The sequence below is a fragment of the Budorcas taxicolor genome, chromosome 10 (assembly GCF_023091745.1).
Source record: "Budorcas taxicolor isolate Tak-1 chromosome 10, Takin1.1, whole genome shotgun sequence".
Classification (NCBI taxonomy): Eukaryota; Metazoa; Chordata; class Mammalia; order Artiodactyla; family Bovidae; genus Budorcas; species Budorcas taxicolor.
Genome location: NC_068919.1, coordinates 15,758,425 through 15,778,070, shown reverse-complemented (window position 1 = coordinate 15,778,070; position 19,646 = coordinate 15,758,425). Strand labels below are relative to the sequence as shown.

At 50.3% G+C, this 19,646-nt stretch overlaps 1 protein-coding gene across 1 annotated transcript in view; it reads left to right on the top strand.

Moving 5' to 3' along the window:
* The window catches only part of ANP32A (acidic nuclear phosphoprotein 32 family member A), a 37,217-nt gene extending 22,584 nt beyond the window's left edge, over positions 1 to 14,633 (top strand). The window contains exons 2-7 of the mRNA XM_052646368.1: positions 7,586 to 7,735; positions 7,968 to 8,090; positions 10,374 to 10,572; positions 11,964 to 12,061; positions 14,192 to 14,255; positions 14,456 to 14,633. Coding sequence (XP_052502328.1) covers positions 7,586 to 7,735; positions 7,968 to 8,090; positions 10,374 to 10,572; positions 11,964 to 12,061; positions 14,192 to 14,255; positions 14,456 to 14,517 — 696 coding nt within the window. The 3' untranslated portion in view covers positions 14,518 to 14,633. The remainder of the gene's footprint in view (positions 1 to 7,585; positions 7,736 to 7,967; positions 8,091 to 10,373; positions 10,573 to 11,963; positions 12,062 to 14,191; positions 14,256 to 14,455) is intronic.
* Positions 14,634 to 19,646: the final 5,013 nt, after the last annotated feature.

The following is a 19,646-nucleotide window of genomic DNA, read 5'->3' as shown; positions in this document are numbered from 1 at the left end:
TTAAGCATGGCTAGGTCAAGGGGTGGGCAGTCAGGGAAGGCTTCCTGTAGGAAGGAAAGAGTGAGACTTAGGGGAGGAAAGCAAAGGCTTAACACAAGAGAGGGGCCGCTGCCCAGCCAGGCCCCTTCAAGGAGCCCGAAGCCCAGGTCCTGCACCAACTGCGCCAGTCCTCCTTTTACCGCCCCGAGTCTGTTCTTCTGACCGGGAAGCATCTGCAGTGGCACCAGCTCCTCTGTCTTTGCCTCGCCGAGGCTTCTGCCGAGTCCTCCGCACGCTTGGGGGAGGAGGTAGGAAGCCGGTTCCAGGCGGCGAGGGAGCCAGTCACAGGGTTTATGTTAATACAGGCCCTCCCCCAGCCAGCGCTTAGCCTATTACCCAGGCCCTGCCGACAGCTTCATTAGTGGCGCAGCGAGCCTTAGCCTGCCTTCCACGGTTCCCTAAAATAATAAGGATGGCGTCACCGACTTCCCGCGGCCATGTGCTCCCACCCAGTGCTTTCAGAGCTCTATTGTAGGAAACAAACAAAATCCAGACACCTAGATGTTTTTTTCTTAGAGAGCTTTTTTTGTGTTAAAGTAAGGTAGGACCCTGCCCCTTAGTTAAGAATTTAAAAGATCTTTATGCCCGTGTGGAGATCCCAGTCTTAGCTACCATTGAGGCTGCAGAATAACCTCCTGTTAACAGAAATGAGAGAACTTCATGGTTGGTTCCAGGGTCTTCCACTGGGGACTGTGATTTCTGATCACAGCAGTGGTGTGCTGTGGCAGGAGAATCACTCAGCTTGGGGTTCCTCAGCTCTCAGCCAACTCTGGACCTTACTGCTTCCTCTAGAAAAAGAGGGCCAAACTAGAGCAACATTTTGAAAACTGTGGGTCACGTTAATTTTTTTTTTAATGTAATAAAAAAGAAAAATTGTAAACAGGGTAAGTTTTGTTTCTGTGTGTGTGCGTGTAAACACACAAAAATATATGTGTCCTGAGCCAAGGTGTCAATGTCTTTTCTACTGTGGGTTGTGGTCAGAAAGCCACTGACCTAGATGATCCTGGAAGGCCTTTCTAAGCTTTTGAAATCAATGTCCAACTTTTCCCCCAGAGCCTGACGGTTCCCCCATGGAACATGACTGATTTTTGCAGGTTTTGCCACACTGATTGTTAAGCAAAACTAGAGATTCTATGGTTAAGAGGAGAAAACCCCACGATCATCTATCATTCCTATGGAACACCTCTGGGAAGAAGTCCCTTTCCCTGCTGCCTTGGTGTCTTAGGTTGGCCTTCGAGCTAGAAATGGGATCTGCAACAGGGGATGGCCCATTTAAAAGCTGACCTATTTAAAACCCACGAGCACCGAAAAAACACGGGGTCAATCTGATTTAAGTCGTCTTCTGTTGCAAAGCTGGGACCTGAAAACTAGATTGGTCAGGGACTGACAAGGTTGATACCAAAGCTACAAATATTTGTTGCATGCCCATTTGGAGAAAGGAAAGATCAGACTTGGAGGTCAGTGGGAAAAACTAAAGAAAACAAGGTGTAGCTGTAAAACGCAGAGGTGTGTCTTTGGGGCACACCATTCTCAGCTCTCTAGAACATGGAGAGGCCTTCATTCCATGAAAGGGCCCTGCAGGCAGCAGAGGTGACTCAGAGCTGCGGGCCTGCCTTGACGCCCATTCTTGTGCCTTGACCGTGGACACAGCAGTGAAGGTGGCTGTGGGTCAAGAAGGCAGGTGGCTTTTTCCAAGCTGGGGGTGCTTTCTGTGCATTATTTCATCTAATCCAACCCCAGGTGATGGCACTATTGTCGTTGGAGGAAACAGAAGCTCAGGAGAAGTGAGGTGATGAGCTTGCGATGGGAAATTTGGACTTGAGCCAGGTCGGTCTGCCTCCAGAGCCTGCCTTCTGTCCACCTCTCTATGTTGCCTCGGGAAGTGCTGGAAAAATAAAGAGCAGTCCTCTCTTGAGCTTCCTGTTCTCTGGTTCTAGCCTTCAGAGGGCTTTGCTTTAGGCCCAAGCTGTCCATTTAAATCCGGGGCAGCTTCATGGGCATGTGGCCTGTGTGACCACCCAGGCCCCATGCTTAGAAGATCCTTTCCCGCTCTTGGGTTTAATGCGCTGCTGTCAATGTCTGGGGATTCTTAACAGTTTTTGAGCAAGGGGGTCTTCCAGTTTCATTTTGCACTGGGCCCTGCAAATTATCTGGCCAGCCCTGGCGTTGCTAGAATGCATCCTGATTCTTGGTCTTGCTGGGTCCCTCCTGCCTGTGCTTAGCGTGCCCATCCTCTCCGGGCAGAGGCATGTGAAGCATGCACCCTGTTCCAGCCTCGGCCCTGCTACCTGGCACACTGGACTGGAGTTGTTTACCGGCCGTCTGTCTCCTAGCCTGCCACCACACCTCCCGCTGGCAGGGACCCCAGCTGTGGATCGTTACTGGCTCCGCGTCCCCTCCGCTGCTTAGATGGACAGTGTCACAGGAGCTTGCTGGGTGGAGAGAGGGGGTTTCTTACGGGCAGGAGAACCTGCATGCAGAGCACTGGGTCAGGTCAAGAGGAGGGTGCACTGTTGACCGAGCTCCTCACAGGGCTTGCCTGGCGGATACAAGACACACCAGAACACGTTGTTGTTGTTTAGAAAAGGGAGGGCTTGTTCAACCTGTGTCAGACCAGTTGCACTGTTAATTTCACGATGGTCTGTCTCGCTTCGCATGCCCGGCGCCTAGTGCTGTGGCCGGCACGATAAACAGGACGTTCGTTAAGCAGTTGCTTGGCTGTCCGCTCCCCGCTAGGCTGATTACAGAGAAGGACAGTCCCTGACCTCTAGGAGGATCGGATGCTTAATACACGATTAAATGATTCATGCAGCAGCTGCCCTCGGTGCCCTGGGATGCTCAGAGCCGGGCGATGAAGGTTTCCTGGGGAGAGGGGCTTAACTGGGTCTGTAGGCAAGGGTGAGAGGTGGGGTTGGGGGCAATGAGATTGGAGGAAGTTGGCTGAGGTTGAGAGTAAAAGTCCTCCTGAGTCAGTTTAGGACCTTGATTTTTTTTCCCGGAGGCGGCGGGAAGCCAAGAGTGTTTTCTAGGCCAGAGTTTGCTTTGTAGGCTAAACAGATATCATTGTCCCTTTTCTGCAAGGCAGAACCTGAGGCCTCGGGGATAGAGTCAGGGTCGTTCAGCCAGCTGGGCCGGGCCTCCAGGTGGAGGTCTGTTCCCAGCAGTCCAGCATTCCTGCTGTCACAGAGACCCCATTTGGAAGCAGAATCAGACCTAGAGGGACTTAGACTACCGTGAACAGAACCATGTCGCTGGCAGTAGAGAGGAATGGTCAAATTTGAGAGATCTGTGAAGACAGGATTTCACAGTTTTGAAACAAGCAATGGGTTCTTCCTTAGAGTAATAATGTCTTCGTGTTTATCACGGATGGTTCAGCTCCCCTTGGTGAAAAATGACTGCCGCGTCTTGCTTTTGGGACGCGTTTTTCAGAAAATGCCGGAGCCAGGCAGTCTGATTTCTTAGGAATCTTCAGTGCCTCCCTACTGGCATCTCCAGGGGGGCCCGAGTATGAATATGCAGACACTTCTTAGGTGTTAACACTTGAGGAATGAGCCAAAGGCTCCTGTGGAGGGTTGTCATTGGGGTGACTGAAAAGCTCCGGATAGAAGCGGAGTAAGTCCAGTCGTTGGTTCTAGAGAGAGTAACCACATTTTGATATTTTTAAACGGCCAGTAGGATTGGGAGAGAGTTTAAACCCAAAGTACAAATTTTCAGTTTAATTTTAACTTTGCGCTTAGCTCACACCCAGGGTTTGGCAGGGGGGAATGGGCCTTACTTTTTTTTTTCCTGTTTTAAGCAGAACACACCCTGGATGTAACAAGGATGTTCTCTTCACATGGAGGAAGGGTTTGCAGCAGCAGCAGCACTAGGAGAAATGGGAGGAAGTGGGTTGGAATTGCGGCAGGATTTCTAAGAGTCAATTTAAGGAAGCTTGGGGTGGGTTGGACGTTTTGAAACACGCCCTGAAGCTGTAAGAAAGAGCAGCCCTGCATGGGGACGGGTGGAACAGGGCTGGGTGCCATGCCTTCGACAGGTCAGCTGTTGGACTGGACCTTTTGTGTTTTCCTGTTTGGTCCATTGCAGACACATCACAGTCTGCTTACCTGCCATCCCCGATGGGACTCATCACCCCACAAAGAAACTGTGGGTTTCCCTCGTGGTTTGGGCTTTCTGGTAATATCAGCAACCTCAGGGTGTAAGCCTCAGCCCACCTACCCCACCCCTTTGATCTCTCCCCAAACCCCACCAGGAAGGAAATGCAGAAACCGTGGGGATCCCTAAGTCCCCACAGACCTGGAGCAGCCACCTGGCCTTCCAGACACCGCAGGCTCTCTCTCCCTAGTGACAGGAAGCAGCCTTTTGCTCCTTTTGCCTTTGGCTCCCCAGTCCTCTTGGGGAGGAGCGGGGTTTCAGGCCCCTGGCCTTTGTCCAGATCCTTGCTCCTGACTGCAGTGTCATTGGAATGGGGGCTGGGTTAGGTTTTGTGCTTTGGTTACCAAGGAAGTGTAACCAGGGTGGGGACAGCTGGGAGTAGCCCCCATCCTGCCAGTGGAACAGCTAGGAAAGGGGCTGAAGGGGGTTTAGTGCAGTCAGGGTAGTTTGTAGGATTGAATTCGGGGGTCTGGGAGAACCTGTGCCCTGCTTGGGAACAGCAAGGAAACCCTCCTCGTCTGTGGCAACACTAACCATCAGGGCCTGTTCCTGCAGCTTTAGGATCAGTGGTTCTGATGTGGCTGCACAATAGGACAGCACCCCAGGAGCACCCCATGGGGCGATTATGAGGGTCAAATGAGACAGTGCCTGCAAAGAGAGTGCCTGCTGAGGGCTCAGGAAAGTGCCCTTGATTGTTGTTAATAAAGAAACAATCATTGTGGCTAGTAGTGGTGTCTTGCATATTGTCCCCAAGAGGAATGGCCACCCATTTGGGCGTGGTGCTGGGACTGGAACCTTGGGTCTATCTGGAGAATTCCCAGGCAGCACTGAGCCGTTCTGGGAAAGAGGCAGACTTCCAGAAGGAATTCCCTTGACTCTGCAGCACCGCCTCCTGCACGCCTCCCCCCCCCCCCCCCCCCCCTTACTGAGGCCTGCTCCTTAGCCGATGGCCACAAGAATAGAAGCCCTGACCCGTCTAGAGAACCACATGTCTGAAATCTTTGAAGGTGGACTGGAAGCCCTCCTCATATTTGCCTTTCTGTAATGGAACTTAAAGAATTCCCAGGGCCTTCCAAGGAAAGGAGTGACTGAAGGAGCCTAGCTGTGTGACCTCAGATAGAACTGCCCACGTAGGAGGTGGCGCTCCCTCCCCAGGACACTTGATCCCCCTCCACTGCTCCCCAAAGGCCTGGCTTCCTGGCTTTGCACTGACCTCCTGCCCTAGGGCAGAAGGCCTCATGGGGTCTACTCCCAGTCTCTTGCCAGTGACCTTGAGAAGGGGGCTTGACCTGGACATCTGTCCTCCCCTGAAGAGTGGGAAAGGACTTAACTTCCCTCGTCTCAGATCCAAGGGAAAGGTGAGCCTTGGCGCTGGTGCTTGGCTGAGGGCTTGCTGGCTCTGGATAGGAGCTGCTGCACCTGGCTTCACGTCTCTTGCCAAGTTGTTGCTGTCCTGAGCTGAGCAGGCCACCCCTTTCCACTAGGGAAGAAGACAGCAGGGCACATGCAGGGCGCCGTGGCCCAAACAGGCCCTGAGCTCTCCTAGTCTGACCTCTTTCAAGGGCAGGCTGAGGGAGGGGCGCAGCAGCGTGCTGTGGATTCTCTTCTCCCATGTGGACATACGTCCTGGTGATGCCCGAGGAAGAGGACCACTGTGGTGGACAGTCACCCTGGGCAAATGGACCTGCTCAGAGGTGGGGAGCAGCCCTGGACAGTGACTGGTTAGGACAGGCCTTGTTCACTTATCCAGGAGGAAAAAAGGCTGTAAGGGGCAGGAATGATAATGCAGGACTGCTGTCAACAGGACAGGCCTGGTCCGAGTGACCCATTGGTGAGAAATCCAAACCTAGGGATGAAAGTCCCAGGGAGCATCAGATCCAGGCCACATCAGTACACGTTTCCTGGAGGCTGCAGAGATCAGGCTGGAGAAGGCAATGGCAACCCACTCCAGTACTCTTGCTGGAAAATCCCGTGGACGGAGGAGCCTGGTAGGCTGCAGTCCATGGGGTCGCTAAGAGTTGGACATGACTGAAGCGACTTAGCAGCAGCACACATCAGGCAAGTGGGGGCGCAGTGTCAAGCACCAGATGCAGCCAGGAGGGATCACCTTTAAGGCGCCCGCCATCCGTGGAAGGCTGGGGAGCAGCCCCCTGTCGGCTCAGGACAGGAGTGGAAAGGCAGGCCAGGCACCCTGGCATCCCTTGCTGACACCCCTGGGTCATGGCAGGCCTGAGAGCTGATGACTCTTACTCAGCCTGTCTCCTTACCATCTGTGCTGGAGCCTGGACCCTCTCTTGTAGCCAAATCTGCCTTTTAACAACCCAGGGAGAAGTTCTTTCTCCCTCATTCGAAATAAAGGGCTTACGGCTAAGAGAGGGGATCTAAGGTCTCTTAATAGGGCAGAACCACCTCCAGAGAGGCAGGAAGCCTGCAGGGCCACGGAGGTATCTCCAAAGACCAACCTCTGGACATTGCCACGCCCAGCATTTCTATGTGGGTTCATCCTGGGCTTGTGGGTGTCCATTTTCCTTCCGCATCGGCTTTCAGGACCTGAAGAGCAAAGTCTAGAGCTGTGGTATTCCGTATGGTAACTTTCATATATCTCTCTGCATTGTGATTGATTAAAGCTGAATAAAATTTAAAGCTTAGCTCCTCAGTCTCACCTTACTGGCCACATGTGACTGGTGGCTCCTCTCCTGGATGGGTTTCCATCGCCACGGGAAGTTCTGTCCTACAGCACTGGTCTCCATTCTGCAGAATGGAGAGTTGGAGGGGTCCCCGGTCTGCAGCCCTTACTGTGGGGCAGGCCAAGCTGGTGACCAGGTGATGACTGCCTGGGTGGGTGGGTTGGCTCTGACTGTGGTGGCAGGATTGGGTTCAGGTACACCCCGGGACCCATCCGCGTGCAGAGGGTCACAGACTCAGAGGTGAAAGGACGGTGGAGACTGAGGAGGGCGAGTAGTAGGTGGGGGGCCTCAGGAAGGCGGTCACGCTGGGACCATGGCGGACCCTGGGGTGAGGGGCTCAGAAGGAACGGCCAGGCCCGGAGGTTCCCCAACAGCATTGTGGCTGGTGCACTGGGGAGCCTAGGGGCTGAGGTGCAGCAGCAGGGTTGGAAGGAAACTCCCAACCTTGCTGTCAACAGTGGGGTTTTTGGATTTGTCTTCTTCAGTCCAGCCAAGACGCCTGTCCAGAAGGGCCCCCTGGTTCTGCAGCTCCAGTCACCCCAGCACCTCTCCCCCCACTCTCCCCGTCTCAGTGTTGCTAACAGCAGAGAAAGACCAGCGTGGACGCCACGCTGCAAGGCTTCCCGTCTGCCTCCTGTCCTCCTCCCACCCCGGCCTCAACCCCCGTCCCTCACCCCGGTTGACTCACAGCCTCCTTCCCTTCCCAGGTGAAAGAGCTCGTCCTGGACAACTGTCGGTCGAATGAAGGCAAAATCGAAGGCCTCACAGATGAATTTGAAGAACTGGAGTTCTTGAGTACAATCAACGTCGGCCTCACCTCAGTCGCAAACTTACCAAAGTTAAACAAACTTAAGAAGGTAAATAGAGCGGAGGCGCAGGTGTGCTTGGGAACTGGGCTGGGAAGGAGGACCCAGTCATTTCTCCAAGTTGAGGGAGCATAAAGGCAGGGGGGCCAGGGCGAGCCCCAGCACACCTGCCCCTTCCCTGAGCCGACTCCTTTCCTGGCCCGTCTGCGAGGAACTGAACGCCTGAGCCCAGACCCTTCATTTTAAGAGTTGTTTTTGCTTTTTCTCTCCCTGCCTCGTTTAGCTTGAACTAAGTGATAACAGAATCTCAGGGGGCCTGGAAGTATTGGCAGAAAAGTGTCCAAACCTCACGCATCTAAATTTAAGTGGCAACAAAATTAAAGACCTCAGCACAATAGAGCCACTGGTGAGTCATGGGGCCTCCCCTCTCCTCTGGGATGGGAGGGGTTGATACCAGGGAATACTACTTTTGCATTTGTATGACATGCTTTTTGTGTTTAATTATGTGCTGTGAGATAGAATTATGCTTCGTCTGTAGAGAAACTGAGGCCTCGAGAAGTTAAGAGAGCTTGACCGAGAGGCTGAAGGATGCTGTAGGACCTAGGTTTCTGTTTCTGGTCCTGGTGCTTTTCGTCTTAGAGTTTCCACTCAGCTTTGGAAACCCGAGCTGTCATTTCTTTAGGCTTAGAGCCTGGCTTGTGCCTTTCACTGGGGAGAGAAGAGCCATCCAGGAACTCAGCTGACCTGAAGGTGGCTGCCTGTTTTCTCCTTGGGTCACTGCCCAGAGGCTGGTGCCTCTGGAGGTGGGTCGGTCCTGATGCAGGTCCCCTGGGATGACAGAAAGCCATGTGGTACGGGAGCCCCATGCACTTCTCCAAAGGGTGTCGAGAAGAGTGACCCTGGTCAGCAGTCCTGGCTATGATGGTGACCACAGGCTCAAAGACCTGGGCAGCATGTCCTCCTTTGCTTGTCCACATAGAGCTGAGCACACCCAGACTTCACGATACACTCACTAGAAAAGGGCAGGTCATGGTCAGAATAGCGATTTCTGTGTTACCCGTATCCTAATGACTGTATTCACTTGACTTTAACGAAATCAGCTGTAAGATGTACCACTGATTAATTTTTTATTAATTGATTAATTTTTGATTAATCATGGATTTCTATTTTTTGAAGTATAGAAATACTACTGTATTAAACTGACACTTAGCATAAATATATACATAAGAATTACTTCATAAGTTGGTCGCCTTAGAATCAGGAAAGGGTTATTTGGACAAGGTTGCACCTTTCCCTTTCCTGGGTATAGAAGGTAGCAGCTGGGGCATCTCTCAGTTTGGGTTCTTGTCCAAAAAGCATTCCTTGTATTTTGTGGATACTTGAGGGGCTGGTTGATGTGCCTGTGTGGCAGAATGGGAGGCTGGCATTTCTCCTCCAGACTCAGGCTTTACCTGTCCCTCTGTGGCATGGGGTCAACTACTAGAATAGATTTCCCATAGAACTTCTTTTAGGACTTCTGATCTCCTAGGAGAAAGCAGTTCTATTTATCTAGCTAGAAACCTCGATTTCATAATTTTATTATAAACTGAAAAAAAAATCTTTGAAGTTCTGTATAGTGTGTTTTGGGAGGCAGTTATGGAGATTGTGTATACACACGCGTGCACACACACAGTGTTCCTTTGGCCTAGAATACTTGTGTTTGTGTTATTTCTTCCCTGGTTATTTGTGTGATTATTGTGTTTCTCTCACTCCTGAGAGTGGGGAACCGCCTTTGGTTGGGAGAGGTGGGCCTCACCCACCCAGCCCACAGACCAGACTTCCTCTCTACCCTTGACCTTCTGCTAAAAATGACCAGGTCTCAAATTACGAAATCTCAAGAGAATGACCTTGTTCCTGACATTGACCTTGAGGGACAGTAGCTTTAATCACCAGTTAGGCCTGGCCCCACTGGAACAGGGACTTGGCCTGAGGTGGGGTACCTCCTCCTTGAAGATGAGGGAACTGTAAAGATGTAGCCATTTCTTGCTAGCTGTGTGACCCTTTCACTTCCTGGGCCTCAGAATCCAGCTGCCAACAAGTGTAACATGGACTAGAACCCGTCAGTTAAACCCATTGGTATTAAGTACTGTGGACAAAATCTGGATCCTTCATTGGCTTTTCACTTGTCCTTTTTGACAGACAGCATTGCAGAGTGTAAGAACACAGGTCTGAAGTGGGACTGCCTGATCAAAACTCAGTTCTCTGCCCTCTGCTTCCTCTTCTGTAAAATGAACTAATAATTATTTCTGCTTTATCAGTCTGTTGAGGATAAACTGAGTTAATACACAAAGTGCAGTATTAATTGCCATTATTATTATTCCCAAAAGGAGGTAGTTTGCGTTCCTGTGGCCTTTTCAGTTCCTCTCTGGCTGCTTAGACACAGGGCAGGCTCCAGAGCTCTTGGCTTATGCACCAGGAAAGCCCTGGGTTAATTTCAAACTTGTCAGTGTTATGGCAAAGGCTGTAATTGCAGAATAAAAGTGTTGGCATTGGGTGAGACTTTGAAGATCCTCGGGTCCAACCCCCACACCCCCATCTTTCACATGGATGAACAGGAGGCTCCTCACCTGTGAGTTCTGCATGCTGTCTCACGTCGCCCCCACCTGTCTCCTCATCCCGCTCACTGTCTGACTTCGCTGTTTCTTTGCAGAAAAAGTTAGAAAACCTCAAGAGCTTAGACCTTTTCAATTGTGAGGTGACCAACCTGAACGACTACCGAGAAAACGTGTTCAAGCTCCTTCCGCAGCTCACGTATCTTGATGGCTACGACCGGGACGACAAGGAGGCCCCCGACTCAGATGCTGAGGGCTACGTGGAGGGCCTGGACGACGACGAAGAGGACGAGGATGGTGGGTGGCGCCAGGGAGAGGCCAGGCCGGGTTTTACAGTGGGCAGATGGGGCGTCGCAGGTCCCTGAGAGCTGCCAACCTCTTTCTAGAGCTGTGAGGGGAGCAGGCCGTCTGCTTTGTTTACTGCTGGCGCGGTCTGTCTTGTTGGTCGACACCCCTGTAACAAAAGGGCCTGAGCCCAGAGAGACATCCAAGGTTCTCCAACTGCGTGGTAACTCCTTAGAAACCATCTGAGGGACATCCCTGGCCAGGGAGCTGAGATCCCACATGCCTGGCAGCCAGAAAGCCAAAACAGAAAAGATGTGGCAGACGAAAAGACTTTAAAATTGGTCCACGTCAAAAAAAAATCTGAGTCCTCCTTTCTGTTTTTTTCCCTTTTCCAGAGTCCTCCCCAGAATGACATCCGACGGTGTCTCTTGCTTGGATTTGCTTCTGGGGAGGAGATGAGCGATGGGGGGAGGTGGGGCAAGGCCTGAGGGTCCCCTCTTCTCATCTAGGGTCCAGTGGTGGAGATGAAGTCATGGCTGGAGAGATTGTGGGGCCCCCTGGTGGCTGCCGCCCGTAGGACCACATGGCAGGACCTGGGGGGTGAGGACTCCGGAGCCCCAGGGATCTTGGAAGCAGAGGAGGTTGTAGGCAGCACACCGGGCTCCCTAGTGGCACAGTGAGAAGTCAGGGACTTACAGGAAGGAGAGAAGGAAAAGGAAGGAGGACCTCCCGTCTCATCTCCTCTCCACGCTGACAGCTCAGTGCCACTTGCGTGCAGGGCTTTGTGGCCGAAGTTGAGGGTTGACTTGGGCTGAATATTTCACAGATGAGAGTGTTTATCCCTTCTTAGGTGGGAGTACTTTACTAGGTATTCAGACATCCACTTTGCCTTAGTTTGTTCCATCTTGTGCTGGGACAGAAAAGTCTCAGGACTAGAATCCTGAGACCAGGCTTCTGAGCCCAGCTCTGCAACTGACTCCTTGTATGATCTTAAACAAGTCACTTCTCCTCTCTGGGATTCGGCTTCCTCACCTGTAGATTTTGGCTCGATGCTCTCTCTGAATAAATTGACTTCTTGGCTTTCCTGGGCCCTGTAACTTGGCTCCCCGATTTGGCATTTTTCTCTGCCATCTTAGCCTCCACGTGGGATCTTTCCTTTTCAGAATCCTTGGGAAGAGGGCTTACCTTTGAGGTCATTCTAGGATGCTTATTTTTTGGATGACTTCAGGGTGTGTTCAGTCACATTAAAGCATCCAGGCTGTGAGCTGGGTGGGTGTGGGAGTCGTGGCCCCTACATCAAGGAGCGCATCTCTTGTGCCAGGCCCAGCGACCTGGGTCCTGTACTGTGGGAAAGAGGGGTCAGCTCACCATCCCTTTGTCCTTGTCCCCATTTCCACTCGCAGAGGAAGAGTACGATGAAGATGCTCAGGTAGTGGAAGACGAGGAGGACGAGGAGGAGGAGGAGGAAGGGGAAGAAGAGGACGTGAGTGGAGAGGAAGAGGTAAGAGGCTGGGCTGGGGGCCCATCTCTTGGAGTCCCCCTTAACTTGCTTTGCTGTGTCTGAATCAGTCCCACTAACTGCCTGACTGATCGGCCTTAGCAGCCAGGAGCCCTGAGTGTGTATTGAATCACTTTAGGGCCTGTTAACTGGGCTGACTTGGAAGAGGCAAGCCTTGCAGTCAGCCGTAGAAAAGAAAGAAGGGGGTTCTAGAGGCCAGTAAGGAGGGGACTCTTCTTCTGGGACGGCCTGGTATTTGTTTCCATGTAAGAATCAGTTCTTACAGAATCCACATCCCCATTTTCCACCTTTTTGCATTTGTGTGTTAATTCAGATACTCAGCACTTAGAGTATGCTGGGGAAAAATCAAGGACTGCCTTGGACTGATGGGTAATAGGATAAGACACTGCTGGATTCCACATCAGAGGGTGGCAAGGGTCCCCCACACACAGCGGATAGAGTGCCGTCATCCTGACACACTGGCCGGCATTCTTCTTTAGCGAGGTCTGGGATGTGTCTGTGACAGGATACAGCCCGTTTCTACCACTTGCTAGCTGTGTGTCCCTGGGCAAGTTGCTTGACCTTCTGAGCCCGTTTCTTCATAGGTGTCATTTTACAGCTGGGTTGTAAATAGGGAGCAACTCACTGGATTGTTAAGAGGATAAAATAATTTGTAAGTAAAATCCCTAAGGACGGGGAGTGTTTGACCACTTACTATTTTAGGCTTTCACACCCTTCAAGGTCCTGGCTCTGTGTGCCTGGTTTTGTACTTGGATGGATGTTCTGAGTCTTTCTAGAGCAGAGTCATTTCCCCTGACTTCAGCTTTCTAAATCTGACTGCAGAAGTTAGACAGAGAGAGGTTTAAAATGGTGACAGCACGGACAAGGTACCTGCCTTCTCCCGTAACTTCCTGTCTCTCCCCATCAAGGGCACGGACACCTGTCTGCCACACAGGCCCTCGCAGGTGGGACCTCCTGGCTGGCCCCTCGTGCTGGGGAGAGGCAGCTCAGGCTCAGGAGAAGCTGGTGACGCAGGCTTGGTTCCCCCCGAGCGGTGCTGCCGGGTATCTCTCCTGCTCAGGTGCAGGCTGCTAAGTTCACCACTAAAGAATATTATGTATTTTTAAAATAGAGGCAGCAAAACAGCACGCCACCCCCCAGAACAGGGCAATAAGGCATTTTGGCCAATGGACTTGCTTTTCCTGTCACAGGAGCCTCCAGAATGCAGAGGGTTTTTGTTTTGGGATTGGGTGGTGGTGGTGTTTTTTTTTTTTCTTCCTCTTCTTCTGTAATCTCATTAACCATCTACAGATTTCACACACACACACACACACACACACACACACACACACACACTCTTAGCAAACAGACTGATTAAGGAACTATTTGGTGACATTATAAAAGGATATTTCCCTTGACAAAAAGAAGTCTATTGCCAAGTTCTTTTTAAACAATGGGTTGCCTGGTGCTTCAGGAACAGTATCATGCAGATTCATCTAGCCTGGACCTCCAGGAGCAGCGTAAAGTGTGGTCCTGGGTTGAGGGTGAATTCACACCCCTTGCTGAATCTCAAGTTGCTGGAAGTGATTTTCTTTGAGGCGGGGAAGAGGGGAGGACATTGCATTTTCCCTCTCCTCCAAGTGATCCGAGTTTGCAAGAAAGTGAAGGGGCTGGGTAGGGTGAGGCTGGACTCACCTACGGAATCTGGATTGGGGTTTTCTCTTGAACCAAAACTAGATTGAGGGCAGATGAAAGTTCGGCCTACTTCATGTGATGGAGAGTCGCTGGGGGAACTCATTCCCCTGGGAGGGCACACAGCAGAGCTGCCCGAGTTACGAGGACTTCAGGTCAGGAATTCTTAACCTGGGCATAGAATCCACCCCCACTCCCCATTCTTGCAGGTATTGTATGTGATATGGGTGTTTCCTGGAAAAGAGGTTTAAAGCTTTCTGCAGATGCATAAAGGTGGTCCTTGATGTAAAAGAACCTCTGCTTTAGATTCACCTGACCTAGCCTTGGGGCTGCTGAGAGGCTGACCCTCACCTTTCTGAGCTCAGCATCAGGGAAAGTGGCTTCTTCCCCATGTCCCAAGGCCAGGGCGTTCCTAAAATCCAATGTCATCTTCTCTTCTAGGAGGATGAGGAAGGTTATAACGACGGGGAAGTAGACGATGAGGAAGATGAAGAGGAGCTTGGTGGTATGGCAGCCTTTTTACTCTCCGAGGGTAGCAGGCTGACCCCTTCGGTCATGGTAGATTGCTGGGCCCTGAGGACCAGGCCTCAGTTTGCCAGGGACAACAAAGCATCCTAGACTTGGGCTCCCTGCTTTCCTGGCGGGTGGACGGAGTCAGAGGCGAGATCCATGTCTAACCTGAATGCCTTTTCCTTACTCTTCCAGAAGAAGAAAGGGGTCAGAAGCGAAAACGAGAACCTGAAGATGAGGGAGAAGACGATGACTAAGCGGAATAACCTATTTTGAAAAATTCCTATTGTGATTTGACTGTTTTTACCCGTACCCCCCCAAATCCCGCCCCCTGAAACTTATTTTTTTCTGATTGTAACGTTGCTGTGGGAACGAGAGGGGAAAAGTGTACTGGGGGTTGTGGGGGGAGGGAGGGAGGGAGGGGGTGGAATAAAATACTATTTTTACGGCCACTCTTTATTTTTTTCCCCTAATTTTTCTTTGTGTCTGGTTCTGTCCCTGTAAAGGCAATAGCTGAGTACACACAAGTGAACGTTTGTTCCTTACCCTCAAAGAGGACGATTTGGAGATCTCTGACATTTCCTGATACTTCCCAAGTCTCAAGTTGATTGGAAGGCCAGGGCTGGCCTCAGTTTGGTTTCTCAAAGCCCAGGAGGGCTGAGCACCAGCCGCGTCTTACCTCTTGTTCCGGACCCCTTGATTTTCACGTTTCTTGGGCCGGCTAGAGGCAGCAAGCGCCTTGATTGTAAATAGCAACCTAAAGGCGAATCTTGGCACTGGTCTGGGGACCTTCCCCGTCTTCCATCCCCTTTCTCTCTTCCCAGACGGTGGTGGGCTTTGCTCTCCTGAGAAGACTCTGATGTCACTCTTGAGTGATGAGCCAGAGAGCTGGAAACAGCAGGCTTCAGAGTTTAGGAGTAAAATGGATTCAGTAATTCTAATTAAAAGAGAAGAAGCAAACCCTCAAACTTCAACCTCTTTCAAAGATACAAAAAAACAAAACTGTCCCTATCTTGTGTAAAATATTAGAACGCTTTGTTTTACAAAATGACAGGAGAATTCTTCTGCGTGTCCTGCTCGGCCTAGACCATTTTTACAGACCTAGGCACGGGACACACTGCTGCATGTCGGCTGGGTTTTTTTTTCATACACCCGAGCACGGAAAAACTTAACGCAAAATTGTATTTTCTTACCTAGTGGAAATCTGAAATGACTGCAAATCCCTAGTGAATGTACAGGTTTGCTTTTCTGTCCCTCTTCTGATTGCTTTCCAAGTGACGTGTGACTTCGTAGCCCATGTTTCATCTGGATAAAAGAACATCTGCACCGGTTTTCCTCCCCCTCAGAAGAGCCAAACTTTTGAGTTTTATGTCTGTTTGTCATTGATAAATTTCAATAAATCTTTTTATACAATTTTTTTGGGGGTGGCTTCTTTTGAGTCCAACAGGCCATTGGTCTATGATGCCATCTGGATAACCTGCCAGGGGGCGGGAGTGGGGGGCAGGAAGCTTCACGTTGGTTACCTGATAAAATAGTTTTTCTTACAAGATCTGTAACCTGATTAAGTTTGGCTACTCTGGGTCTCAACTCAAGACTTGGTATGCAGTCTTCAATAAAGACTGGATTTGGGCAGGGAAGCGGTGGGGGATGGGGGTTTAAAAAGATAAAGATATAAAAGGGTTTATTAAACACCGAAAAGCCGGCCTTGGGACCTTATTTTTAGTATATTTTATTGTTTTGTTGTTCAGACTGTAAAAAGAATACAGGAAAACCAAAGGAATGTACAAAACAAATTTGTTCCTTTTTCATTTAGCGTTAAGTATGATAGTTTCTCCCTCTAAAGAGGCTTCAAAAGCATATACCTGAAAAGGCTATGTAGTAGTCCATTAATTTACTTAATTCAAACCAAATGGTAAGATATTCAGGTTATTTTCAACTTAACCACTTGACATTGTGTTATATTCTTTTATGGATTTGATAGTCCAAAGATCATACCACATACTGTGGTAGTTGATAGATATACACAGAAATTCAGTCTCAGCCATAAGAGCTTGAACCTCACAGCAAGCCCTAGATCCTATGTGATTCCAGCAGAAAGGGTGGTGCCTGGATACCTACTGCCCCCTTTGGAGCAGATGGACATTTTCTGGCTCCAGGTGTAGGTTGGGGAGGTGGCCTCCCAGAGGCCAGGTGCTATGCCTGGCATCAGGACTGTGAGAATGGCCAGGTGTGCCCTGCCTCCCAGAGCTGGGAAAGGAACGTGGGAGTGGAGTGAAATGCAGAGACACTGGTCTCAGGTTTTCTGATATTGACTCTTGTGAGGGCTTTTAAGAATCAGTTAATTTCACATAGATTGGAAATAAATTGTAAAATGAATGATGGTGGGTGAGTTAGTGCTGATGAGACCCAGAGAGGAAAAACCTATCTGTTTCAGTCATATTAAGCAGTCACATCAGCCCGTTTTACTAATGAGGAAAACAGGTCCAGTGACTTGGAGGTATGAAAAGCAGGAGGCAGGTAGGTCTCTGGGCTATTTCCATTTCATCAAACTTAGTCATGTATGGCAAGTAGGAAGAGGAAGCTCAACCAGAGGGAGGGAAGCAGTAAGCTCCTCATTGAGCTCTTGCTGAATACCTGGTATCGCATCTCAGTGACCTGACTGAATCCTCAACAGCCATCTTAGGTGCCATAATCCTTGTTATATGGGTGGTTCAGAGAGTGACAGGCCCAAGGTCATGCAGTCAGATAAAAGCAGCATTGAAAATAAACCAGCGATGTGTGGTTCCAGCACCGGCCCTCTTAGCAGATGGTGGTGGATTAGTCGCTAGGTCGTGTCCAACTCAGAACCCCCATGGACTATATAGCCCTCCAGTTTCCTATGTCCATGGAATTCTCCAGGCAAGAATACTGGAGTGGGTTGCCATTTCCTTTTCCAGAGGATCTTTCCCACCCAGGAGTTGAACCCGTCTCCTGCATTGCAGGCATTCTTTACGACTGAGCTACAAGGGAATCCCTCTTACCAGGTGGCTCAGTGGTAAAGATTCCTGCCAGTGCAGAAGATCCCTGGGTCAGGAAGAAATGGAAATTTATTTCCTTGAAGGAGGAAATGGCAACTTTACCTTGAAGGAGGAAATGGTTTACTTTCCCAGCTGTGGACAGAAGACCCTGGCTGGCTACAGTCCAGGGATTCATAGTTGGACCCAACTTAGCATGCACACACACACCAGAGTACCTCCAGCCTCCTCCTCCTCCCCCAAGCTGCAACCAGCTGTGTTGAAGCAGTTACCCCTGCTCACCCTTGGTGCCAGGTTTCCCCACCAGGTCTAGCAAATGCCACAGGATGGACCCTTGAGACAGAAGGGCCCTTAGAAATCACCTAGTCCTCAACCAACCCTCTCATTTGATGAAAGAGGAAACCAAACCCAGGGAAGGTAAGTGATGTGTCCAAGGTCATCCTGCAAGACAGTGGCAGAGCCCAAACTCCCATTCCTGGGCTTCTGAAGAGCCACGTCTCTCACAGATACATCCTGTGGTTGCAGGGAAGCCAGCTGTCATGAGATGTAGGATGTACTCAGTGTAATGTCTTCCAGAACACAGCCAAGTCTTGGGGGGGAAGGATGTGGTGAGTGCGTGACACACCTGTTTTATGTGACTTTGGGGTTCACCTATGTGTTTAAATATTCACGGCGTGTTTGCCTTCCTGGTAGCGTCTGAGAAGTTGATCATCCTAGAAAAGGGTGTGAATTTGTTGACGGAGAGAGTGATGTGACAGTTCTTGATCATGAGTTCCTTCTTTGTGTAATGTGCTGTCTCTACTGCCTCCTTCAAACCTCATACAGATTTCAGAGACAAAACCAAGGCTTAGAGAGGTGAAACAGCTAGCCTCAAACTTGTCTTTCTGATACAAGAGACCTTGTTCTTATGCACTACATTGAAAGAGCCAGGCAGATGAGGGAAGAGGGGATAAGCAGTTCAGTTTGTCTCATTTGCTGACTTGCAAAGGCTGTTTTTATCCTCATTCAGAAACGCATTGTTCTTGGTTGGAAAGATTCCCACAGTGGGTCCCTAATAAGCAGCTTTGGACAATGGCAGCCCTGAGTCCCAGGACCAGCCCTTAAACAGGCCCCTGTGGCCCGCTGGACCAGGGGTGAGCGGGGCCAAGGACTGGAGATGGTGAGACAGATGAGAACAGGTCTGAGGCTTCATCTGCCTGACTGAGGCCCTCAAGGTAGCCACAAATATGCCAGCAAATGGAAAGACCAGAGACAGATTCAAACCTGATAGGGCTTCTGTGGACTGCCAACGGTCTGTGATTGTAGGGGCTGATGCAGGGGACATCAGTGGAGTTGCCCACCAAGCATCAGCTGCTATTGGTCAAGGGACCAATGAAAGGACTCACACAGATATGGACCACTCCCATTCCTGAAGTTCAGATGGGGCTGACCCCCACTTCTGTGGTTCCTGGGATGAGCAAGTGACCCTGTCCTAGTCGATCAGCATATTCCAAACTTTGACCATAGTGACTGGTCCAAGGAGAGCCTGGAAACCAAATTGGTTAAATGAGGCTTGGTCCTTGGGATTTTGAAAATTGAGAAACCTACTACTAGGGGTACTGGGCTGGGAGGATGAAGGGACATCCCTTGGAGAGAGACTCTAGATGTCTCCATTTTGCCTGAGAGTCCTGACGAATTCAGAGAAGTGAAGATACCAGCATACCGGCATACATAGAACTTATTGTTTGCTGGACTTTGTACATTATTTTGCTCGTTTCTCAGAATAATCCTGATGGTCATCATTATCCCCTTTTCAAAAACTGAACACATAGAAGTACTTGATAAATATTAGCTGCTCCGTGCCAGTCAGCCTGGTGTTTCCCAAATTTCCCTGGAAAGAATCCTCGGTGCTTGACAGACTGCCAGGTGTCACCCCTGGGAATTCTGGTCCAGGAGCTCTGGATCAGGGCCCAGGAATCTGTGTTTTAACAAGTGCCCTGAGGATTCTCACCATCAAGGACATTTGGGAAGTGCATTCAACTCAGTCCCCACCACAGCCTACCAAGAAAGGTTATTACAGACATTTTAATTTAAAGTTGCAGCAAGCAAGGCTCAAGAGAGGTTAGGTAACCTGCCCAAGCTGACACAGGTGGCGAGTGACCGAGCTGGGGTTTGAACCTGGATCTACCTGACTTTCACACTCCTTGTGGAAAGGGGGTGATAACAACTGCCTGTATGTGTCACAGGTCATGAAAGACTCAAATGATGGAAAGAACTTCACAAAGTGGAAAGTGAAAACCACTGCCAAGAAAGAGAAGTGGTGATTTATGAAAAAGAAGCCCAAGTAACAAGAGAAAAACAAAGACCTAACAGTGAAAGTCACTCAGTTGTGT